This window comes from Echeneis naucrates, chromosome 13 (assembly GCF_900963305.1).
Source record: "Echeneis naucrates chromosome 13, fEcheNa1.1, whole genome shotgun sequence".
Classification (NCBI taxonomy): Eukaryota; Metazoa; Chordata; class Actinopteri; order Carangiformes; family Echeneidae; genus Echeneis; species Echeneis naucrates.
Window position 1 is genome coordinate 4,428,419 of NC_042523.1, and position 26,441 is coordinate 4,454,859.

At 41.2% G+C, this 26,441-nt stretch overlaps 1 protein-coding gene across 1 annotated transcript in view; it reads right to left on the reverse strand.

The window, feature by feature from the left end:
• Positions 1-354: 354 nt before the first annotated feature.
• Positions 355-26,441, reverse strand: part of prx (periaxin) — a 43,041-nt gene continuing 16,954 nt past the window's right edge. Inside the window, exons 8-11 of the mRNA XM_029517614.1 lie at positions 23,428-26,292; positions 16,140-16,174; positions 2,886-15,588; positions 355-2,469 (exon numbers count right to left, since the gene is read on the reverse strand). Of these exons, the coding sequence (XP_029373474.1) occupies positions 4,103-15,588; positions 16,140-16,174; positions 23,428-26,292 (14,386 nt within the window). The 3' untranslated portion in view covers positions 355-2,469; positions 2,886-4,102. The remainder of the gene's footprint in view (positions 2,470-2,885; positions 15,589-16,139; positions 16,175-23,427; positions 26,293-26,441) is intronic.

Sequence of the window (26,441 nt, forward strand, 5' to 3'; positions counted from 1 at the left end):
AAGAGTGGATCTCACTTATCAAAGCCTTTCTGTCAGCTCCGACCAGTCTGGTCAGTCTCCTCTAACCTCTCATTGAAACTGAAGAGCTGTTGATCACAGATGCGCTACATGTTTGTGTCAACTCTGAGTAAAACTCTTGAGACTGTTAAAAAAACAAAAAACAAAAACAACTATAAAAGGAAATGTTAAACATGATGGATGTGATTAGATGGTACATGTATCAGTGATCCAGGCGGACAAGTGTTGGCTGGACTCAGACATAGTAACGAAATACCTTGGCTGTTTAAATATTAAATTCAGCAACTGTGAAGGTCAAGACATCACTGAACATTTTTTGTGTAAATATTATTTTATTGATGTACATTTTAACCAGCGGCCTTCCCTATGCAGCTTTGACAAAAACACGTGGCACTGTAACCCTTTATAATCTAAAAGAAAATTCCAAACTTGATGAAACCAGTGAAGTAAATAACTCTATGCACATAGATACTATTCAGTGCATGTTACCTTGGCATGTCACTAATCTGGTTCCAGCTTTTAAAAATCAATTTTTCGCTGGCAAAACAGACAATATGTTAAAAGATGTTAATGTAAAATGTGAGAGAGGGTTTTTCAGGACCTCTTCATGAAACATATCACACAGTCATGCTGCTGCCAACCAAAGAAAGTAAACCAAGGTGAAGTGTTTAGTCTGAAAAGTGAATAAAATCAGCGCTATACTTCAGTAAAAGCTTTAAATGAATGCTGGCAACATTACTGGCTGTGGTGGCTGTTTTCAAACAAATGTTACTACATTTTAGAGTGAAACTCAAAACTATAAAATAAATATATCCAAATGAAAGCATGAGGCCTTTTCTCCCTGCATTTCAAAGCAAATCATATTTCAAACATAGCACATTCATTTTAGACAAATAAGGTATTAAAAATGCTTCTACTGATCTGACATTGTCATTTTAATGTCTTATTATTCTGTAACATCATCAGAAATATCCATATAATGAACAGAACATTGTCAGGTGAATAAAAGCGTTTTTATCCAAAAGAACACATGCCCTGCTCGGACAAATTCTGATACAAAATGTAATTTGTGTGAGATCAAAGCTTGCCGCTTCTTTGCCCGTCCGTCGTTGTTGCAGCCCTTATAGCGACATGATTTTTGGAGAGATATTTTTAAAGGTTTACCAGAAAAGGGGTTATAGTTTTACCTTTAAACACATTTCACTTATTTTGTGAAAATACCTCTCATCATCATCCCGAAATCCCCGAATTTCTTCCAACTTTGCAGATACTGTTGATATTTTGAAACCTATTATCACAGCATCAGCATCAGTCAGGCGGTGATGCTGTGATGTGTCTTGAAGCCAAGAACTCAGTAACAAAATATACAATGGTGCCTTTTTCTGGCAGTGTAACTAAGAAGAGCAATATAAAAATGGATTAGCAGCAGGTTGGCCTCAGTGTTCCCACAGCGGATAGAGTCCAGAGTGTCCTGCTCACGCACTGTGACAGTCTCCAGGTAACAGCACCGATTAAATACTTAAAATATAAAACTATGGCAGTTATTCAAAAGAAGCCATGATCTCAAAAAGCTCACACTTTTACTTCAAAACCAACAAAATATGTTATCAGGTCAAAAATATATATGAACTCTACTCCAGACTCTGATGAATATGAAAATAAGTACATTTTTGATTGAAGGGCTACTGCTTCAAAAAAGCAATGATATAGTTATATTTACATATACATATAATATTAATCTGGCCACTATTGTGGTAGTTCAATTAATTATTTTGAATGAATCATATAATCATGGTTAGAACCATGATGCTAGTGTAAGTAAATGACTCACTGCAGCATATTTTGCCCACACAGACAACAATAAATAATTAAGAATTCTTACATGTTTATATTCGGTGAAATCTTTCAAACCAAACAAAATCTGATATATTATTTGGACTAAACTAACAAAAATTGTCACATTTAAAAAGTAAAAGGGAAAGAATAAATTACTCTGTAAAAATGATGATGTTACTGATTGATGAAATGTGATCGTTTTTCATCACATTCTTACTTCACTGAAATATAAAATAAAGACATTTGCCAAGTTGCAATTAGCTCACAAGACCACTACAACCTCAACGTGGAAAAACATAAAAATGAAGACGTTTAAGATTCAGTTACAGCATCGTCAGTGGTTTTCTTCTGACACCTGCTGAGTTGTCGTTGTGACTGTTGAGCTTGTTCGCGTTTCTGTGGCAACCGCATGCTGGGTCATTCTGGTGGTCTTGGTTACCATAGTCACAGATCCCTCTTTGGTGGAGGAGACATGGTGCTCCTCTGACATTTCCTGGGTTCTGAGGTCAAACTCTGATGTGTGAAGGCAGAAAGATCCCAAGACGTCGACCTCACCACCAACCTCCCCCTTCCGCTGTGCCTTAGGAGAGCCATCTGGGGTTATCTGAAGGAAGCCTGAGGAAGGAGGAGCAGGAACAAGGGCAGGCAGGAAGAGATAAGGAAACAAGGTGGGGGTAGATGAAGAAATAAAGAAGGAAAAGAGGAGAAGAAAGGGGAAAAGAAACTCAGTCTTGTGTAGCAGAGACAAAAGAGGAGATATGTTAATAAACTTGAGATTATTATCAGATACTTGAAGAGCTCCACCAGAGGTACAGAAGACGTACCACGGGGGAATTAACTGTGACTAATGAATTGACTTTCAAATAAATTTACTCTATACTATGGGCAACCAATGTAATGTCAAAATATTCATAGTAAACAAGGAGTCAAGTTATGTAGGCTTTCAGTGCATGGCAAGACATGGCAAGACATGTGCAATCAGCATTCATGTCAAAGATGCCATCTCTGCTGCAGATGTTTGTTGCAGTTACCTGTGGAGTGTGGCTTCAGGGAGAATTTAGGGACCTTAAACCAGGGTGAGGACTCTCTTTCTTCTGGCTCTCTGCTCTTGCTCTCCACTTCACTCCAAGTATGGACCTGTGTTGAGCTGAACTTCATAGAAGAACCAGAAGGAGACTCTGAGCTGTCCCTGTCGAGCATATCCGTTCTGGCATGCGATAATACCACATCTTTCTCCTGACTGAGATCTGGAAACATCTTGCCTGATTTTTCTTGTACACCTTTAGTATCTCCCCCCACTTCTTTTGTTGATGAGCCTTTTCCCAGGTTCACACTAATCTCTGTGTCTTCCTCCCCTGCAGCAGTCTTGCTATATGGACTGGTGAACTCCACCTTTGGAAGTTTGATTTTGCCACTGTATGTCCCCTTTTCCTCCTTAGATCCTTTGCGAGGACTTGCGTCTTTTTGACCATTGATAGTTGAAGCTTCTCCTCTGAAATCAAAGGATCCTGATTTGCCAGGAGAAAATGACACTTTTGGCATTTTCATCTTCCCTCCCTTTGACTCCCTTTCTCCCTCTTTCTCTGTGTTCACAGCACTTGATTTGTCTTTGGACTTCCCATAGTTTGGCTTCATTTTATTTTCAGGCAATGTTATGTTGATGGTCCCTGTCCCAGCCTCAGTAGTTGGCTCCTCTTCTACAATCTCTGTGCATGGAGGAGATTCGTCTATTTGGGGAGGATTTACCAAGACAAAAACAGCTTTCTTTACTTTGGGAATTTTTGGGCCTTCATACTGAATCTCTGGACCAGATATTCTCCCATCAGGGGAAGAAATAGAGGGCAAAGGGACACCAAATTTAGGGATCTTGATTTTCTTGTCTTTTTCAGTTTTGCCATTGTCTTCATTTTGTGATCCCTCTGTTTCTTGGATGGCTGAGTTCTGTTTGGTTGTCTGACTCTGTACATATGATAATGTCACCTCTGGCACTGGGACATTAATACGATCTTTATCTTCTTTATGTCCATTGTCAGTTTCAATTTCAACAGCATAATTACATCTTTCTTTAACGTTGCATACATGCTTGACTTGACCACTTAACTCCGGACTGCCACAATTTTGGCAAATTTTTGCCTCTGTTGTACCATCTCTGCCACCTTTCTTTTTTGGAATTCCAATCTTGAACTTTGTACCTTTGACTTTAGGCCCTTTTACTTTACCACTAGTTCCTGCTGTGTTGAGGTTTAAGTCAGGTAGTTCTATTTTTTTTCCGATCTTCATTTCCTTCTTGTTTGTTACGTTGCATATCAGGTTCCAGGTCTTTGTGTTCTCCTTTAACATGCAAATCTGCTCCCAAATGAGCCTCTGTTTCTTGTTTATGTTTATTAGGTGTCAAGGCAAAATTGATGTGTGGCATCTGAAATTTTTCAGCTTGTCCCATCTGTGGACCTTCAAACTTTCCTTTGGACAGGGAAATATCAACAGAGGGCATGCTGAGGTGTGGCATCTTCAATTGTCCACTATTCCTTTCTACCTCCACCTCTGGAGCATCAACATTTCCTTTTGGAAGTGAAATATCAAAAACTGGAATTTTCATGTGAGGCATTTGGAACTTTCCTCCTTGTTCCATTTCAACGTCTGGATCTTCAGTCTTCCCTTTGGGCAGTGAGATATCAACATGTGGCATTTTAAAGTGAGGCATTTTGAACTTTCCTCCAGTGCTTCCCTCCAATTCAACTTCTGGACCCTCAACTTTTCCTTTTGGAATAGAGATACCAACAGTGGGCATGTTGAGGTGTGGCATCTTGAATTTTCCACCTTCCCCTTTCATTTCCACCTCTGGACCTTCAGTGCTTCCTTCCATTTCAACTTCTGGACCTTTAAACTTTGCTATTGGAAGAGAGATATCAACAGAGGGCATGCTAAGGTGTGGCATTTTGAATTTTCCACTCTCATCTTTAACTTCCATCTCTGGACCTTCAATCTTCCCTTTGGGCAGTGAAATATCAACATTTGGCATTTTTATGTCAGGCATTTCGATCTTTCCTCCATAGTTTCCCTCCATTTCAACTTCTGGACCTTGAAGCTTTCCTTTTGAAAGAGTAATATCAACAGAGGGCATGCCGAGGCTTGGCATTTTGAATTTTCCACCTTCCCCTTGAACTTCCATCTCTGGACCTTCAATTTTTCCTTTAGGCAGCGAGATATCCAGATCTGGCATTTTCGTCTCAGGCATTTTGAACGTTCCTCCAGTGCTTCCTTCCATTTCAACTTCTGGACCTTTAAGCTTTCCTTTGGGAAGAGATATATCAACAGAGGGCATGTTCAGGTATGGCATCTTGAATTTTCCCCGTTCCCCTTTAATTTCCACCTCTGGACCTTCAATCTTTCCTTTAGGCAGCGAGATATCCAAATTTGGCATTTTCATGTCAGGCATTTTGAGCTTTCCTCCAGTACCTCCTTCCAATTCAACTTCTGGACCCTCAACTTTTCCTTTTGGAAGAGAGATATCAACAGAAGGCATGCTGAGGTGTGGCATCTTGAATTTTCCACCTTTACCTTTCATTTCCACCTGTGGACCTTCAATCTTTCCTTTAGGCAGCGAGATATCCAAATTTGGCATTTTCTTCTCAGGCATATGGATCTTTCCTCCGGTGCTTCCTTCCATTTCAACTTCTGGACCTTTAAGCTTTCCTTTCGGAAGAGAGATATCAACAGAGGGCATGCTGAGGTGTGGCATCTTGAATTTTCCACCTTCCCCTTTAATTTCCATCTCTGGACCTTCAATCTTCCCTTTGGGCAGAGAAATATCCAGATCTGGCATTTTCATCTCAGGCATTTTGAACTTTCCTCCAGTGCTTCCTTCCAATTCAACTTCTGGACCCTCAACTTTTCCTTTCGGAAGAGAGATATCAACAGAGGGCATGCTGAGGTGTGGCATCTTGAATTTTCCACCTTTACCTTTCATTTCCACCTCTGCACCGTCAATTTTTCCTTTAGGTAGAATTATATCCAAATTTGGCATTTGTATCTCAGGCATATCAATCTTTCTTCCAGTGCTTCCCTCAATTTGAACTTCTGGACCTTTTAGCTTTCCTTTGGGCAGGGAAATATCAACAGAGGGCATGCTGAAATGGGGAATCTTGAATTTTCCACTGTTCCTTTTTACCTCCACCTCTGGACCCTCAAACTTTCCTTTCGGAAGAGAGATGTCAACAGAGGGCATGCCGAGGTTGGGCATTTTGAATTTTCCACCTTCCCCTTTACCTTCCATCTCTGGACCATCAATCTTCCCTTTGGACAGAGAAATATCCAGATCTGGCATTTTTATGTCAGGCATTTTGAACTTTCCTCCAGTACCTCCTTCCAATTCAACTTCTGGACCCTCAACTTTTCCTTTCGGAAGGGAGATATCAACAGAGGGCATGTTGAGGTGTGGCATCTTGAATTTTCCACCTTTACCTTTCATTTCCACCTCTGGACCTTCAAGTTTTCCTTTAGGCAGAGAGATATCCAAATCTGGCATTTTCATCTCAGGCAAATGGATCGTTCCTCCAGTGCTTCCGTCCATTTCAACTTCCGGACTTTTAAGCTTTCCTTTTGGAAGAGAAATATCAACAGAGGGCATGCTGAAATGGGGCATCTTGAATTTTCCACTATTCCTTTTTACCTCCACCTCTGGACCCTCAACCTTTCCTTTAAGAAGAGAGATATCAACAGAGCGCATGTTGAGGTGTGGCATCTTGAATTTTCCACCTTCCTCTTTCATTTCCACCTCTGGACTTTCAATTTTTCCTTTAGGCAGAGAGATATCCAAATTTGGCATTTTCATCTCAGGCATTTTGCGCTTTCCTCCAGTACTTCCTTCTAATTCAAATTCTGGACCCTCAACTTTTCCTTTTGGAAGAGAGATGTCAACAGAAGGCATGCTGAGGTGTGGCATCTTGAATTTTCCACCTTCCCCTTTCATTTCCATCTCTGGACCTTCAATCTTTCCTTTAGGCAGCGAGATATCCAAATTTGGCATTTTCATGTCAGGCACTTTGAACTTTCCTCCAGTGCTTCCTTCCATTTCAACTTCTGGACCTTTAAGCTTTCCTTTCGGAAGAGAGATATCAACAGAGGGTATGTTGAGGTGTGGCATCTTGAATTTTCCACCTTCCCCTTTAATTTCCACCTCTGGACCTTCAATTTTTCCTTTAGGCAGCGAGATATCCAGATCTGGCATTTTTAGGTCAGGCATTTTGAACTTTCCTCCAGTGCTTCCTTCCATTTCAACTTCTGCATCTTTAAGCTTTCCTTTCGGAAGAGAGATGTCAACAGAGGGCATGCTGAGGTGTGGCATCTTGAATTTTCCACCTTCCCCTTTAATTTCCACCTCTGGACCTTCAATCTTTCCTTTAGGTAGAGAGATATCCAAATTTGGCATTTTCATGTCAGGCATTTTGAGCTTTCCTCCAGTACCTCCTTCCAATTCAACTTCTGGACCCTCAACTTTTCCTTTCGGAAGAGAGATGCCAACAGAAGGCATGCTGAGGTGTGGCATCTTGAATTTTCCACCTTTACTTTTCATTTCCACTTCTGGACCTTCAATCTTTCCTTTAGGCAGAGAGATATCCAAATTTGGCATTTTCATCTCAGGCATTTTGCGCTTTCCTCCAGTACTTCCTTCTAATTCAAATTCTGGACCCTCAACTTTTCCTTTTGGAAGAGAGATGTCAACAGAAGGCATGCTGAGGTGTGGCATCTTGAATTTTCCACCTTCCCCTTTCATTTCCATCTCTGGACCTTCAATCTTTCCTTTAGGCAGCGAGATATCCAAATTTGGCATTTTCATGTCAGGCACTTTGAACTTTCCTCCAGTGCTTCCTTCCATTTCAACTTCTGGACCTTTAAGCTTTCCTTTCGGAAGAGAGATATCAACAGAGGGCATGTTGAGGTGTGGCATCTTGAATTTTCCACCTTCCCCTTTAATTTCCACCTCTGGACCTTCAATTTTTCCTTTAGGCAGCGAGATATCCAGATCTGGCATTTTTAGGTCAGGCATTTTGAACTTTCCTCCAGTGCTTCCTTCCATTTCAACTTCTGCATCTTTAAGCTTTCCTTTCGGAAGAGAGATGTCAACAGAGGGCATGCTGAGGTGTGGCATCTTGAATTTTCCACCTTCCCCTTTAATTTCCACCTCTGGACCTTCAATCTTTCCTTTAGGTAGAGAGATATCCAAATTTGGCATTTTCATCTCAGGCATTTTGAGCTTTCCTCCAGTACCTCCTTCCAATTCAACTTCTGGACCCTCAACTTTTCCTTTCGGAAGAGAGATGCCAACAGAAGGCATGCTGAGGTGTGGCATCTTGAATTTTCCACCTTTACTTTTCATTTCCACTTCTGGACCTTCAATCTTTCCTTTAGGCAGAGAGATATCCAAATTTGGCATTTTCATCTCAGGCATTTTGAGCTTTCCTCCAGTACCTCCTTCCAATTCAACTTCTGGACCCTCAACCTTTCCTTTCGGAAGAGAGATATCAACAGAGGGCATGCTGAGGTGTGGCATCTTGAATTTTCCACCTTCCCCTTTAATTTCCACGTCTGGACCTTCAATCTTTCCTTTGGGCAGAGAGATATCCAAATTTGGCATTTTCATGTCAGGCATTTGGAGCTTTCCTCCAGTACCTCCTTCCAATTCAACTTCTGGACCCTCAACTTTTCCTTTCGGAAGAGAGATATCAACAGAGGGCATGCTGAGGTGTGGCATCTTGAATTTTCCACCTTTACCTTTCATTTCCACCTCTGGACCTTCAATCTTTCCTTTAGGCAGCGTGATATCCAAATTTGGCATTTTCATCTCAGGCATATGGATCTTTCCTCCGGTGCTTCCTTCCATTTCAACTTCTGGACCTTTAAGCTTTCCTTTTGGAAGAGAAATATCAACAGAGGGCATCCCGAGGCTTGGCATTTTGAATTTTCCACTATTCCTTTTTACCTCCACCTCTGGACCCTCAACCTTTCCTTTCGGAAGAGAGATGTCAACAGAGGGCATGTTGAGGTGTGGCATCTTGAATTTTCCACCTTCCCCCTCAACTTCCATCTCTGGAACTTCAATCTTCCCTTTGGGCAGAGAAATATCCAGATCTGGCATTTTCATCTCAGGCATTTTGAACTTTCCTCCAGTGCTTCCTTCCAATTCAACTTCTGGACCCTCAACTTTTCCTTTCGGAAGAGAGATATCAACAGAGGGCATGCTGAGGTGTGGCATCTTGAATTTTCCACCTTTACCTTTCATTTCCACCTCTGGACCTTCAATCTTTCCTTTAGGCAGCGAGATATCCAGATCTGGCATTTTTATGTCAGGCATTTTGAACTTTCCTCCAGTGCTTCCTTCCATTTCAACTTCTGGATCTTTAAGCTTTCCTTTCGGAAGAGAGATATCAACAGAGGGCATGCTGAGGTGTGGCATCTTGAATTTTCCACCTTCCCCTTTAATTTCCACCTCTGGACCTTCAATCTTTCCTTTGGGCAGAGAGATATCCAAATTTGGCATTTTCATGTCAGGCATATGGATCTTTCCTCCGGTGCTTCCTTCCATTTCAACTTCTGGACCTTTAAGCTTTCCTTTTGGAAGAGAAATATCAACAGAGGGCATCCCGAGGTGTGGCATCTTGAATTTTCCACCTTCCCCTTTAATTTCCACCTCTGGACCTTCAATCTTTCCTTTCGGCAGAGAGATATCCAAATTTGGCATTTTCATGTCAGGCATTTTGAGCTTTCCTCCAGTACCTCCTTCCAATTCAACTTCTGGACCCTCAACTTTTCCTTTCGGAAGAGAGATATCAACAGAAGGCATGCTGAGGTGTGGCATCTTGAATTTTCCACCTTTACCTTTCATTTCCACCTCTGGACCTTCAATCTTTCCTTTAGGCAGCGAGATATCCAAATTTGGCATTTTCATGTCAGGCATTTTGAACTTTCCTCCAGTGCTTCCTTCCATTTCAACTTCTGGATCTTTAAGCTTTCCTTTCGGAAGAGAGATATCAACAGAGGGCATGTTGAGATGTGGCATCTTGAATTTTCCACCTTGCCCTTTAATTTCCACCTCTGGACCTTCAATCTTCCCTTTGGGCAGAGAAATATCCAGATCTGGCATTTTCATCTCAGGCATTTTGAACTTTCCTCCAGTGCTTCCTTCCAATTCAACTTCTGGACCCTCAACTTTTCCTTTCGGAAGAGAGATATCAACAGAGGGCATGCTGAGGTGTGGCATCTTGAATTTTCCACCTTTACTTTTCATTTCCACTTCTGGACCTTCAATATTTCCTTTAGGCAGAGAGATATCCAAATTTGGCATTTTTATCTCAGGCATATGGATCTTTCCTCCAGTGCTTCCTTCCAATTCAACTTCTGGACCTTTAAGCTTTCCTTTCGGAAGAGAGATATCAACAGAGGGCATGCTGAGGTGTGGCATCTTGAATTTTCCACCTTCCCCTTTAATTTCCACCTCTGGACCTTCAATCTTTCCTTTGGGCAGAGAGATATCCAAATTTGGCATTTTCATGTCAGGCATTTGGAGCTTTCCTCCAGTACCTCCTTCCAATTCAACTTCTGGACCCTCAACTTTTCCTTTCGGAAGAGAGATGCCAACAGAAGGCATGCTGAGGTGTGGCATCTTGAATTTTCCACCTTTACCTTTCATTTCCACCTCTGGACCTTCAATCTTTCCTTTAGGCAGCGAGATATCCAAATTTGGCATTTTCATCTCAGGCATATGGATCTTTCCTCCAGTGCTTCCTTCCATTTCAACTTCTGGACCTTTAAGCTTTCCTTTTGGAAGAGAAATATCAACAGAGGGCATCCCGAGGCTTGGCATTTTGAATTTTCCACTATTCCTTTTTACCTCCACCTCTGGACCCTCAACCTTTCCTTTCGGAAGAGAGATGTCAACAGAGGGCATGTTGAGGTGTGGCATCTTGAATTTTCCACCTTCCCCCTCAACTTCCATCTCTGGAACTTCAATCTTCCCTTTGGGCAGAGAAATATCCAGATCTGGCATTTTCATCTCAGGCATTTTGAATTTTCCTCCAGTGCTTCCTTCCATTTCAACTTCTGGACCTTTAAGCTTTCCTTTCGGAAGAGAAATATCGACAGAGGGCATGCTGAAATGGGGCATCTTGAATTTTCCACCTTCCCCCTCAACTTCCATCTCTGGACCTTCAATCTTCCCTTTGGGCAGAGAAATATCCAGATTTGGCATTTTCATCTCAGGCATTTTGAACTTTCCTCCAGTGCTTCCTTCCAATTCAACTTCTGGACCCTCAACTTTTCCTTTCGGAAGAGAGATATCAACAGAGGGCATGCTGAGGTGTGGCATCTTGAATTTTCCACCTTCACCTTTCATTTCCACCTCTGGACCTTCAATCTTTCCTTTAGGCAGCGAGATATCCAGATCTGGCATTTTTATGTCAGGCATTTTGAACTTTCCTCCAGTGCTTCCTTCCATTTCAACTTCTGGATCTTTAAGCTTTCCTTTCGGAAGAGAGATATCAACAGAGGGCATGCTGAGGTGTGGCATCTTGAATTTTCCACCTTCCCCTTTAATTTCCACCTCTGGACCTTCAATCTTTCCTTTAGGTAGAGAGATATCCAAATTTGGCATTTTCATGTCAGGCATTTTGAGCTTTCCTCCAGTACCTCCTTCCAATTCAACTTCTGGACCCTCAACTTTTCCTTTCGGAAGAGAGATGTCAATAGAAGGCATGCTGAGGTTTGGCATCTTGAATTTTCCACCTTTACCTTTCATTTCCACCTCTGGACCTTCAATCTTTCCTTTAGGCAGCGAGATATCCAAATTTGGCATTTTCATGTCAGGCATTTTGAGCTTTCCTCCAGTGCTTCCTTCCATTTCAACTTCTGGACCTTTAAGCTTTCCTTTCGGAAGAGATATATCAACAGAGGGCATGTTCAGGTGTGGCATCTTGAATTTTCCACCTTCCCCTTTAATTTCCACCTCTGGACCTTCAATCTTTCCTTTCGGCAGAGAGATATCCAAATTTGGCATTTTCATGTCAGGCATTTTGAGCTTTCCTCCAGTACCTCCTTCCAATTCAACTTCTGGACCCTCAACTTTTCCTTTCGGAAGAGAGATATCAACAGAAGGCATGCTGAGGTGTGGCATTTTGAATTTTCCACCTTCCCCTTTAATTTCCACCTCTGGACCTTCAATCTTCCCTTTGGGCAGAGAAATATCCAGATCTGGCATTTTCATCTCAGGCATTTTGAACTTTCCTCCAGTGCTTCCTTCCATTTCAACTTTTGGATCTTTATGCTTTCCTTTCGGAAGAGAGATATCAACAGAGGGCATGTTGAGGTGTGGCATCTTGAATTTTCCACCTTCCCCCTCAACTTCCATCTCTGGACCTTCAATCTTCCCTTTGGGCAGAGAAATATCCAGATCTGGCATTTTCATCTCAGGCATTTTGAACTTTCCTCCAGTGCTTCCTTCCAATTCAACTTCTGGACCCTCAACTTTTCCTTTCGGAAGAGAGATATCAACAGAGGGCATGCTGAGGTGTGGCATCTTGAATTTTCCACCTTTACCTTTCATTTCCACCTCTGGACCTTCAATCTTTCCTTTAGGCAGCGAGATATCCAAATTTGGCATTTTCATGTCAGGCATATGGATCTTTCCTCCAGTGCTTCCTTCCATTTCAACTTCTGGACCTTTAAGCTTTCCTTTCGGAAGAGAAATATCGACAGAGGGCATGCTGAAATGGGGCATCTTGAATTTTCCACTATTCCTTTTTACCTCCACCTCTGGACCCTCAACCTTTCCTTTCGGAAGAGAGATGTCAACAGAGGGCATGTTGAGATGTGGCATTTTGAATTTTCCACCTTCCCCTTTAATTTCCATCTCTGGACCTTCAATTTTTCCTTTAGGTAGAGAGATATCCAAATTTGGCATTTTCATGTCAGGCATTTTGAACTTTCCTCCAGTGCTTCCTTCCAATTCAACTTCTGGACCCTCAACTTTTCCTTTCGGAAGAGAGATATCAACAGAGGGCATGCTGAGGTGTGGCATCTTGAATTTTCCACCTTTACCTTTCATTTCCACCTCTGGACCTTCAATCTTTCCTTTAGGCAGCGAGATATCCAGATCTGGCATTTTCATGTCAGGCATTTTGAACTTTCCTCCAGTGCTTCCTTCCATTTCAACTTCTGGACCTTTAAGCTTTCCTTTCGGAAGAGAGATATCAACAGAGGGCATGCTGAGGTGTGGCATCTTGAAATTTCCACCTTCCCCCTCAACTTCCATCTCTGGACCTTCAATCTTCCCTTTGGGCAGAGAAATATCCAAATCTGGCATTTTCATCTCAGGCATTTTGAACTTTCCTCCAGTACCTCCTTCCAATTCAACTTCTGGACCCTCAGCTTTTCCTTTCGGAAGAGAGATGTCAACAGAGGGCATGCTGAGGTGTGGCATCTTGAATTTCCCACCTTTACCTTTCATTTCCACCTCTGGACCTTCAATCTTTCCTTTAGGCAGCGAGATATCCAGATCTGGCATTTTCATGTCAGGCATTTTGAACTTTCCTCCAGTGCTTCCTTCCATTTCAATTTCTGGACCTTTAAGCTTTCCTTTCGGAAGAGAGATATCAACAGAGGGCATGTTCAGATGTGGCATCTTGAATTTTCCACCTTCCCCTTTAATTTCCACCTCTGGACCTTCAATTTTTCCTTTAGGTAGAGAGATATCCAAATTTGGCATTTTCATGTCAGGCATTTTGAACTTTCCTCCAGTGCTTCCTTCCAATTCAACTTCTGGACCCTCAACTTTTCCTTTCGGAAGAGAGATATCAACAGAGGGCATGTTGAGATGTGGCATCTTGAATTTTCCACCTTCCCCTTTAATTTCCACCTCTGGACCTTCAATCTTTCCTTTAGGCAGAGAGATATCCAAATTTGGCATTTTCATGTCAGGCATTTTGAACTTTCCTCCAGTGCTTCCTTCCATTTCAACTTCTGGATCTTTAAGCTTTCCTTTCGGAAGAGAGATATCAACAGAGGGCATGTTGAGGTGTGGCATCTTGAAATTTCCACCTTCCCCCTCAACTTCCATCTCTGGACCTTCAATCTTCCCTTTGGGCAGAGAAATATCCAGATCTGGCATTTTCATCTCAGGCATTTTGAACTTTCCTCCAGTACCTCCTTCCAATTCAACTTCTGGACCCTCAACTTTTCCTTTCGGAAGAGAGATATCAACAGAGGGCATGCTGAGGTGTGGCATCTTGAATTTCCCACCTTTACCTTTCATTTCCACCTCTGGACCTTCAATCTTTCCTTTAGGCAGCGAGATATCCAGATCTGGCATTTTCATGTCAGGCATTTTGAACTTTCCTCCAGTGCTTCCTTCCATTTCAACTTCTGGACCTTTAAGCTTTCCTTTCGGAAGAGAGATATCAACAGAGGGCATGTTGAGATGTGGCATCTTGAATTTTCCACCTTCCCCTTTAATTTCCACCTCTGGACCTTCAATTTTTCCTTTAGGCAGAGAGATATCCAAATTTGGCATTTTCATGTCAGGCATTTTGAACTTTCCTCCAGTGCTTCCTTCCATTTCAACTTCTGGATCTTTAAGCTTTCCTTTCGGAAGAGAGATATCAACAGAGGGCATGCTGAGGTGTGGCATCTTGAAATTTCCACCTTCCCCCTCAACTTTCATCTCTGGACCTTCAATCTTCCCTTTGGGCAGAGAAATATCCAGATCTGGCATTTTCATGTCAGGCATTTTGAACTTTCCTCCAGTACCTCCTTCCAATTCAACTTCTGGACCCTCAGCTTTTCCTTTCGGAAGAGAGATGTCAACAGAGGGCATGCTGAGGTTTGGCATCTTGAATTTTCCACCTTTACCTTTCATTTCCACCTCTGGACCTTCAATCTTTCCTTTAGGCAGCGAGATATCCAAATTTGGCATTTTCATCTCAGGCATATGGATCTTTCCTCCAGTGCTTCCTTCCATTTCAACTTCTGGACCTTTAAGCTTTCCTTTCGGAAGAGAGATATCAACAGAGGGCCTGCCAAGGCTTGGCCTTTTGAATTTTCCACGTTCCCCTTTAATTTCCACCTCTGGACCCTCAATTTGTCCTTTAGGCAGCGAGATATCCAGATCTGGCATTTTTATGTCAGGCTTTTTGAACTTTCCTCCAGTGCTTCCTTCCATTTCAATTTCTGGACCCTCAACCTTTCCTTTCGGAAGAGAGATGTCAACAGAGGGCATGCTGAGGTGTGGCATTTTGAATTTTCCACCTTCCCCTTTAACTTCCATCTCTGGACCTTCAATCTTTCCTTTGGGCAGAGAAATATCTAGATCTGGCATTTTCATCTCAGGCATTTTGAACTTTCCTCCAGTGCTTCCTTCCATTTCAACTTCTGGATGTTTAAGCTTTCCTTTTGGAAGAGAGATATCAACAGAGGGCATGTTGAGGTGTGGCATCTTGAATTTTCCCCGTTCCCCTTTAATTTCCATCTCTGGACCTTCAATCTTTCCTTTAGGCAGAGAGATATCCAAATTTGGCATTTTCATTTCAGGCATATCGATCTTTCCTCCAGTGCCTACTTCCATTTGAACTTCTGGACTTTTAAGCTTTTCTTTTGGAAGAGAGATATCAACAGAGGGCATGCCGAGGTTTGGCATTTTGAATTTTCCACCTTCCACCTTTATCTTCATCTCTGGACCTTCAACCTTCCCTTTGGATAGTGAAATATCAGCACAGGGCATGTTGATGTGTGGCATCTGAAATTTTCTACTGTCCTCTTTCATCTCCACTTCTGGGCTTTTAATCTTTCCTTTCGGAAGATCAATATCCAAACCTGGCATGTTTATTTGAGGAACTTTAAATTTTCTGCCACCTCCCTTTATTTCCATTTTCCGTCCTTCTGTTTTTGGGTACTTTCCTTCTCCTTCTGGGAAGGTTACACCCAAGCCTGTTGTTGGCAATTTAGGAATACTAAGGCTTCCCTCATAACCTTTGATATCAGCTTCTGAAACATCAACTTCAGCTTTGGGGAGAAGAACTTCAGTCTCTGGTGTCTTGGCTTTTTGTAATGAAAGCTCAACATTAGGCATCTTGATCTTCCCCTTTGCATCAAGGTCACTACTTAGCCTCCCTAAATCTTCTTCTTTGGAGCCATATCCTGGAATGGAGAATTTAGGTAACTTCATACTAATGTTGGGTCCATGTAAACCACTCCTCCCTTCCACATCTTCCTCCACGTCAGCATGAACAAGTCCTTCTGACAGCTGACCTTTTGGTGATTGTCAGGTTTAAGCCACCTAGAACATTATAAAACACATAGGGAAGAAAGACAAAGGACAACAGCGCTCATTTTACTTGCAAGGAGAACAGACAGAGATGTGCTCAGTGACACTCTCTACCCGCTCTGGAGTATCTCTTCTGTTCTCCCCCTTTTTATTTCCTTAGGGTGGTCCCTAGTTACAAAATCTTGCAGCTCTAAAGATGAGAATACACAGCTGCAAGTAGTGAATGATTTATATTCAAGTTACAAGTCACAAGAAACTCAAACACATTGAGAGTTCATTGAGAGTTAATTTATGAACGAAGTAATCTCGCTTCGACATCCTCCCTTTCTTCATAAATCTTCTTCGAAGGTTGTTGCTTCCTCTTCGGAGGTATGACCTCTGCTCCTGCTGATAAAACACAGGTTTCTGCATTCTTTGCAGGGTCAGTTAAAGTTGAGCAGCACTGTGATAATCACTTTATATACATTTATTCCAACATTTCCCTCCTGTTTATCACATTCTTGCTCAACTTCTCATATCACTCTGCTCAGTCACTTCATTAAGATTTTCAACTGCGAGATCATTTTTATGAGCACAAATAAGTTTACACTCGGAGGTAATGTCTTTAACATTTATAATCTTTTTAACCTGAGAACAAATCCAGTACGTTTTTAATAGGGTCTTCTTCTCCACTACTCTCCTCGTCAGTTTGAGAATTACTATCAAGCAAGGGATACATTTGAGCCACTTTATCTTCCATGGGTGAAATTGCTGTAGTAATTAGACGGTTAATAAGAGAACGCAGGCAGGGTACACAACAACATCCACACAAAGTTAAGATTGCAGCAAACACTGCTATAGAGACCAAAACAGAGGACACTAGAGCTTTATATTTTCCAAAGACATCCATCCAGGAATCCCACATTGAGGTGTCAACCCCAGAGTGTTCTTTCATCTTGCCATTGAGAGCTCGGAGTCCCTCTATGGCCTTAGTAAGGCTGCCATCAGCAGCTGTGTTGTTGGGGATGAACGTGCAACACTGCTCTCTGAACATAGCACACACACCTCCTCTCTCAGCCAACAACATGTCCAGGGCTATCCTGTTCTGGAATGCCATTAGAGAAGTTGTAGACAACTGTCCATGTACCGCCTCGAAGCCGCTCTGTGTCCAATTACCTAACTTTTGAACATTGTAGTGGATGTAGTTGATCCTGTCTGCATTTTTATTAATTGTACACCACCAACATAAAAATGACTCAAATCCTGCTGCCACCTGATCTACTAATTTGTATTCATCCGGAACACCTCGTGGTACACCAATTGCATCAATATATGTAGGATCACCATCTGATAACCAAGTTGCAAATCTTTTCTTGCGGTGCCATTGCTCAGGTAAAACACTAGACAAGTTAACAGTAAGTTCTTTAGCAGAGATAGAGTGTATGGACACTGGTAGTAATAGTGTTACTAAAGCACAAAATCCTTTCACATCTTTAGGCAATTTATCAAATAATCTGTCATCACCACACCACCACCAAATGTCCCCTCGAGGCACCGGTTTGAAATGTCCAGTCACAATTATTATCTCAGAGCACCATTCACTGGAGAGATTGCCTAAAAGCTTTCCACCTCCTGTTATATTTATACAAGTAAAGTTTCCAAATGCAACTCTTTTGGAAAATATAGGTTTCTCCTTTTCTGATATAGTGACTGGAAATACAAAATCCCACTTCGCACAAGTGGTATTCGGATTTGTTTTGTTCATTACTTCCACAACACATTTTTTATCAATTGTTGCAGGTACTATTTGTAATATTGGCCTAGGACCCATACACACTACACAATCACCTTTAGTCGTATTTGCAGCTTGTTCTACCATAAGTAACCAGTTGTTGCTTTGTCCTGTAATACCTGTTATAACTTGGAACCATTCATCAATTTTTATCTCACCATCATGGTTAACAATTTGTATGTTAACAGCACCTTTGGGGCCAATTGTGAGGCCTCCTATGATGTCATTTTTCTGTTCCGTTTGTCCTGCTTCAGCAGGGCTGGTCATATTAGGGCAGAGACTCAAATGTACACAGGGGTCCTTTGCAGACTGTCTATATACACAAAGGCTTAAAACATGACATGGGGCCTGTGTAGCATGATCTTCACTATTATCTTGTAAAGGAACTGCGGTGGTATTAAACTTCAAAATTATCTGATTTTTATCTACACCAAGTTGTAATCGTTTAGTCCAGTTCTGTGCACGTGGATGGTACCCGTATGAACCATGTGACCATCCACTTCCACTATATGCAAACACTTGGCCCCATCTGTTCCCTCCAACATGCTGGTAAGCTCTATCTATTTTCTCATTTTTATCTTGTTGTGAGTCTAGGTAAAATATATATCCTTTCCACTTATCTGCTGCATATCCCCCCAGTTTAAATGAATTCCGGGGTATGTATACAGTGCTAACAAACTTACTTGCATTGTAACAAACATAAAGTTCAGTTGTGGTTTTTTCTCCATTATGGGGACGATTACACGGATTGTATGGCAGATTAGGCCATCGTCTTTGAACTGATCTTGAACTACGTCTGATTTCTTCTTTCATCTGATTTAACATTTGTACTGTATCTGTTCCATCCCCTCGGGGTGGCTTCCACAAGTGCCATATTAGCAGAAAGGTTATTATAAGGAATATAGTCACCAACCATCCTCTGATGGCCCGTGATAACCACTTAGGAGTCATTTTAGTCGAAAATCAATCTCCTCTACTTGGTTTGGTGTCTTATAAAAACTTCACTGACTTTCAGGTCTATCCAGCCTCTAAACGTCTGGATCTACCCTATTATCAGTCTTTGGCTCACCTCCCCTATCGGAGCTTTCAACTTAAATGACCTTTTTACAGTGCGTTATATGAATCTATGTCGATCTTTCTGTTTCTTCAAGACGTTTCTTTAATCTATTTTTTTTTTTTCTTTTTTTCTGATTTACAAAATGTGTGCCGTTATCACTATATATATTTTCTCAGGAATTCCTAATCTTGGTATTATGTCTTTACACAGTGCCTTAGCTACTGTTATTGTATCTGGATGTTTCGTTGGAAAAAGCTCTGTCCATTTTGAAAAAGCGTCTATTATTACTAAACAGTATTTCTTTCCTTCACTTTGATTTAGTTCTATAAAGTCCATATGGATACTTTGGAATGGATATTGAGGTGTAGGGAATCGCCCTCTACGTGGCCTTAAATTCCCTTGAGGATTGTGTCTTGCACATGTTAAACATGATCTACAAAAATTTTTTGAATAAGAGTTAAATCCATAAGTGGTATAATGCTGATGTATCTGTCCTACCATCCCTCCTGTTGAGACATGTGTCACACCATGGCTCAATATTGCCGCCCACTTGTATACATTTTTTGGTAGGATATGTTTGCCGTCTGGTCATACATACATGTCGTTTTGTAACTTCACTCCATTTTTTAACCATATATCTTTTTCAGATTGAGGACTTTGTTGTTGCATATCTTTTAGTGTAGTGTTTTCTAAAGTTGTACATTCTTCCACAGTCAGCACTTGAACCTGTCCTGCTGCTGCTTTTGCTATTTTATCTACAAATGCATTTCCTAGAGAGGCTTCATCTGTGCCTGTCATATGAGCTGCACATTTACATATTGCAACGGCTTTTGGTAGCTGCACTGCTTGCAGCAGACCTGATAAGAGTTCAGCATGAGTTACTGGTTTACCTGTAGAGGTAACCATGCCTCTGTTTTTCCAGTATTGTGCAAAAGTGTGTACTGTAGCGAAAGCATACTGACTGTCTGTATAAATTGTGGTTTCCTTATTCTTCATCAATTTACATGCTTCTGTTAATGCCACTAACTCTGCAGCTTGTGCTGAGTAGTGGGAGGGTAATTTTTCTGCTTTTAACACTGCGTTTTGTGTAAGTACTGCATAGCCTGTCTGGGTTTTCCCTTGTTCATTCTTCTTTGAGGAACCATCTACAAATAACACTTCTCCTCTTTCTAGTGGTTGATCTTTAAAATCTGCTCTACTTTTAGCTGGTTGTTCAGCTAAATCTTGACAATCGTGTTTCATTCCATCTTCAGGTACTGGCAACAATGTTGCCGGGTTTAACGCCGTGCATCTCTCTATCGTTAAATGAGGTTGGGATAAGAGAATAGACATACATGACAGGTGTCTGGCTGGTGATAGAAAAGTCATATTTGTTTGTAATAATAGCGCTGAGACTGCATGTGGTACTTTGAGTACAAGTGGATGAAACAATACTATGGCTGCACTCGCTTCTACTGCCATCAATGCTGCTATGACTGCTCTGACACAGTGTGGTAGCGCACAGGCCACACTATCTAGTTTTGACGAGAAATATGCAATTGGGTTCATTTTATCACCATACTGTTGCACCAGTACGGCAGTCATGAAGTGGCCTTTACAGTCCTAAGTATTTCACTTGCGTCTTACATATTTGGAGTTTATTTTTATTTACTTTACGCTCTTCTTCCGCTAAATGTTTTAACAGGGCTAGTGTGTCTGCTTTACCATAGGGTTATGTGTAAACTGTTTTTAGTCATTTGATCCTATAGTCACGATACAATTTTTTCTGCCTTCTTTCATCAATGCTGTAGCCGTTTCATGTGGAGGTTTATTTGGAATATCAAGTGAATAGTAGTAATGTGGCTGGCCTGATCCCTGAATTACGTAGAGATCCCCTTTTTCTATTTCCTCTTGTCTTTTTACTGCAATGTGTCCGTGAGGAGTGGGTATTAGTGCTAATCCTAACAATAACAACCCATCAAGTCCTAAAAGATTTACTGGGCACTCCTGGAAAAACAAAATAGACAGCTAACATGTCTGTCTTTGGGGGTCTCTCAACCACAATGGTTCTGACTCAGCTGCTTTAGTTAACTTTCCACTAGCAGATCGCACAGTTACACTTCGATCACTAAGTTTGGCGTTTGGTATTATTGCATGTTGTTCTACACGCCCCCGTATCACACAGGAAGATGATGCTTTTGCCATTCACATATAAAGTTACCTCTGGTTTTACTGTGTTTAATGCTAGTAGGTCTTGGAGATTTAGGATCTCCTCAACTCTTAAAAATTCCTCCTCATCAAATATTTTTTTTTTTTTTTTTTTTTTTTTTTTTTTTTTTTTTTTTTTTTACTTACTTGACTGGCCTAGTCATTTCAAATTGCTTGATTTTTTGTGGACAGTTTCTGGCAATATGTCCCTCTTTTCGACAACACCAACACTCTCTAGAGTTTTGTTGATGTCCTCCTCTGTAACTTCCTTCTCGGCCTCTGCCTCTAAAACCTCCTCTTCCTCTGTATCCACCATTTCCTTGACCTCTGCCACAATTCTGATAGAACACCTCTCCCTCTTTTTCCTCTTCTCTCTCCTGATAAAACACTTCCCCTGTCTTTCCACTTTTCTTCTCCTTTGTTACTTTTTCTGCATGGAGGGCATGGTTAACATAGTCCTCCATGGTTCCTGTAGCAAATCCTATGTAATGTTTATTAACCCAGCAACGTATTCCATCTCTTGATCCTGCATGGAGAGCATTTTTTAATTGCTGCTGGAATGCTCCATTTACATTCCCATCATCTTGCAATCCACTGTGGATTTTGAATTTAGTTGTCATTCTTATCTTATATTCTTCAAAGGTTTCATCATATGGTAGTAATTCATTTAGGTCTGGGTAAAGTCCTCGTCCTAGTCCTGAGGGAGCTGGACCTGCAGCCCCCCCTTCTGCCCCTTGGCCTAAGTCTCGGTCGTCTCTAGGTCGTCTGTTAGGTCCTGTCTCATCATCTTCTTTTCTCTGATACATTAAGTCTTTTTCACAGTCTTTGTCTTTATTTTTTTGTCTGCATTCCTGCTCTTTCTGTTTTTTCTTTTTCTCTCCTCTTTCTCTCTGTTCTGCTATTTTCATCCAGTACTCTGTTTCTTCATAACCTCCCTGCTTCATTTTTTTTTATTTTACTTAGTTTTTCTTGTAATACTTTCTTGCAATACACTTATCTTTTGTGTATTTAATTTTCCTTCAAAATTGTGTTTTACAATCCATCTGTCTAATTTTTTATTTTTACATGGATCCTGTTGTTCTATAAATTTCCAATCTTGACATTGCAATTTATCTCTTGGTTTTTCTTTACTCGACCCCTTTCCCATTTTATTAATTTGACTCGACCTTTGCAACACTTAGGGTATTCTAGAGGTCGATTTTTTATCAGTGGGGTAGTCTCTCAAATTCCTGTTGTGGTAATTCTCACTTCAACTCTTTCGAGTGGAGAATTCTTGCCTTTGCATCCACACCAGTTGACTACTTACAAATCCCACTGTTTTATATGAGATGAAATACCTAATGGTATGTCAATCTCCTTTCACACTCACATTCACTCTCCTACTCGGAATTTAAGGGTGCACACCAGGACTCCGTCATCCTCTACAGAGACTCCCTTGGTCTCACGAGACTCCCTTGGTCTCTTTCTCTTATTCTTTACCTGCCAGTGTCTAGAATATTCAGGGCTTGTTCATGCGCAATGACCCCTAGTCATTCGCCGTGGCCACTCACTCTTTTTAAGTCAAGACTCAACTCACCTCCGTTGTCTTTCCCCTCTCGGAATCCCGTCAACCTTTGGATCCCAGCTGGCGGGCCGATACCCAGTCCCGGAAAGGGTTTATTTCCGGACTCACTGGTTTAGGAGTCCGCCGTGGCCACGGTTTTCCTGGAATCCACCCGCCCGCTGGAATCCTCCGGTCTGTTGGTATCCGGCTCGAAGGACCAAATTAATGTCAGGTTTAAGCCACCTAGAACATTATAAAACACATAGGGAAGAAAGACAAAGGACAACAGCGCTCATTTTACTTGCAAGGAGAACAGACAGAGATGTGCTCAGTGACACTCTCTACCCGCTCTGGAGTATCTCTTCTGTTCTCCCCCTTTTTATTTCCTTAGGGTGGTCCCTAGTTACAAAATCTTGCAGCTCTAAAGATGAGAATACACAGCTGCAAGTAGTGAATGATTTATATTCAAGTTACAAGTCACAAGAAACTCAAACACATTGAGAGTTCATTGAGAGTTAATTTATGAACGAAGTAATCTCGCTTCGACATCCTCCCTTTCTTCATAAATCTTCTTCGAAGGTTGTTGCTTCCTCTTCGGAGGTATGACCTCTGCTCCTGCTGATAAAACACAGGTTTCTGCATTCTTTGCAGGGTCAGTTAAAGTTGAGCAGCACTGTGATAATCACTTTATATACATTTATTCCAACAGTGATGACAACTTAAACTGGGGAAATTTTACTTTGTATTTTGATTTTTCATCTGAGCTCTCAACATTGATTTCCGGATTTGGGATATGTTCAATGTTCATCTCTGGTCCCTTAGTTTTTATTTTAGGAAGAGAGAAGTCAACAGAGGGTATATAGAATTTAGCCTCTTTGGCATCATGTCCTTGCATTCCAAGTTCCTCAGCTTTTTTCCCTTTTGAGAGTGAAACATCAGTGTCAGGCATCTCTATCTTCCCCACCTTAATTTCTTGTCCTTTCATTTTAATACCGCCCTCTGGCAGTTTCAGGTTTGGTAAAGGCTCATCAATATTTGGCATTTTAATTTTTGTCACGTTTACCTCAGGTCTGTCAATGTTTAGGTCACCCTCAATTTTTCCTTCTGGCATATCCATCTTTCCTTTTGGGATTGAAAGGCCAATGTCTGGTGTGTTGATTTTACCTCCTTTACGTTCAGAACATTTTATGTTGCGCTCTCTGTCCTTAGTTTTTATTTTAGGAAGAGAAATATGAATAGATGGCATGTGGAATTTCCCTTCTTTACTTCCATGTCCCCCAGTTTCAACTTCTCCTTCTACTTTTCCTTTGGGGTGTGAAATATCAATGTCTGGCAGTTTAATCTTCCTGTCCTTGATGTCTGGCGCTTTGAATTTGACATCACTCTCAGGAAAATTAACCTCTGGTGTTGAAATGTCAAATTTTGGCATTTTTATCTTTTTACCTTTCCCTTCAACAACTTCAATATCAGTGCCACCAGTTACTTTTCCTTTAGGATGTCCAATATCATAGGCTGGGATGACAATACCCCTATCTTTACCAGAGTGAATGTCTATATTAACGTCTCCAACTGTTTCACCTTTTGGAATTGAGATGTCAATTTTTGTCATTTTGTCAAACTCCCCAGTTTTGACTTTTGGACCTTGAATTGTTGCATCTCCTTCAGGGAACTGCACTGCAGGAAGGGATGGGAGGCAGAATATGCCTTCTTTTCCTTCACCTTCAACATTGATACCACATTCTAATATACCTTGAGGAGCTGAGATGTCAATAGTAGGCATTTCGATTTCACCACTTTTGATTTCAGGTGCCTCAATATGGATGTCACCTTGCTTGGAGTTTATTTTGGGGAGAGAAACATCAATTGAGGGCATATGAAAATGTCCTCTTCTGCTTTTATTCTCTGTGTCAATTTCTGCTTTTCCTTTCGAAATAGAGATATCAACTGAGGATGCCTCGAGACCAATGTTCCCCTTGGGAATATTTACCTTTGGTAAGGATATATCACACGTAGGTGTCTTAAACTTGCTGTCTTTTTGTGATGGTCCTTCAATATCCATCTTCTGTTCTGCACTTCCCTTTGAGAGAGATATATCCATTGCAGCAATGTTAATTTCCCCTCCTGTAACTTCGCTTCCCTTTATGCCTAAATCTGCCTGTGGTGATGTAACCTTAGGGAGGCTGACATCGAGTGACTGTATTTTGAACTTCCCTCCTCTTGCAGATGGACCAACCTTTTCAGTGTCATCTTTGATCTTTATTCTTGGCAGAGACATATCAACCGAGGGCATGTGGATCTGACCTTTGCCCTCAAGTTCAGGCCTCTCTATGCTCTTGTGATCCTTCGGTTGTCTTAGCATTGGTAAAGAAATATCAGTGGCAGGCATTTTAGTGTCTCCTTCTTTACCAGCATACCCTTCAACATCTCCTTCTGTTTTGCTTTTGGAAAGAGAAATATGAGGTGTGACCAACTCAAATTCACCTGCTTTCACTTTAGGCCCTTCAATGTCAACTTCCACTTCCTGTCCTTTTATATTTACTTCTCCTCCAGGTGACTTAATTTTTGTTGAAGATATATTGAAATCAGGCATTTTGAACTTCCCATCACCACCAACATAATAATCCATATCCACATTGGTACCCTCTATTTTTGCCTGTGGGAGAGAGATCTTTCCACCTTCTGGGTACTCATTATCCATGCTTGTAAATGAGTTATCAACCTTTGGCATGCTGATTTTGGGCTTTTTACAGGTACCCTCCACCTCATCTGGAACTTGTCGTCCTGCGTCCAATTGCAAATCAACATCAGGCGCTGCGATGCCAATGGTGAGCATTTTGATAGAAGTTTTCCCAGCACCTTCACACTCGTTAATTGAGATGTCAGGTTTTATCTTCCCTTTTAGCGAAGAAATATCAACAGAGGGTGTATGAATAGATGTTTTTCCTGATAGATCATCCTCATTCTTTGGTTTGGTTATTCTTGCATCAGGGAGGCAAATCTTTCCATCTCCTTTTATTTCGACTTTTGGATGTGTTATGTCAGCATGAGGCATTTTCAGCCCCTCAGCTTTTACCTTGATATCACCATCTATTTCATCTGAATGACGTGAGATTCTAACTTTTGGTAGTTTCAACTTTGGCATTCTGAGGTTTGCATCTCCTTTGCCTCCTTTGCCTGTGTCTATATCTGGTTTACCCTCAGCTGTATCAATTCCTCCTTTTAAGTGACCTTCAGGAACTCTTATTTCTGTCTTTCCCTTCATCACAAGCAAAGATGCCTCAGCTTTTGCTGAAGGGAATGCAACCTCCACATTAGGTGAAATACCACCAGACAAAGTGTATTCCACTGATGGGGACTGGATTTCCACACTTGGTGACTTGAGTTCCACAGATCCAGTTTCCAAAGCTGAGCCTGACTTAGTATTTTTGGTCTTTGGAAGGGTGATTCCAAACTTGTGTCCCTTTTCTTGGGTTTTAATTTTAGCTTGTGGCATCTCAGTTTGCAAAATGTTAATCTCTTCCTCATTATGTGCTGTTCCCGCATTTTTTCCCTTTGCTTTGATATGGGGAAACCTGAGGGAACAGTATAAAACAGTATTATAATAAAACAATTGTAAAATAAGAAAAAAATCACATTCATTCTAAAGCTATATATATGACATGTATATGTAATAGTAGTTATATAGTGTATATATATAAGTGCTATTACGTTTCAACATGGG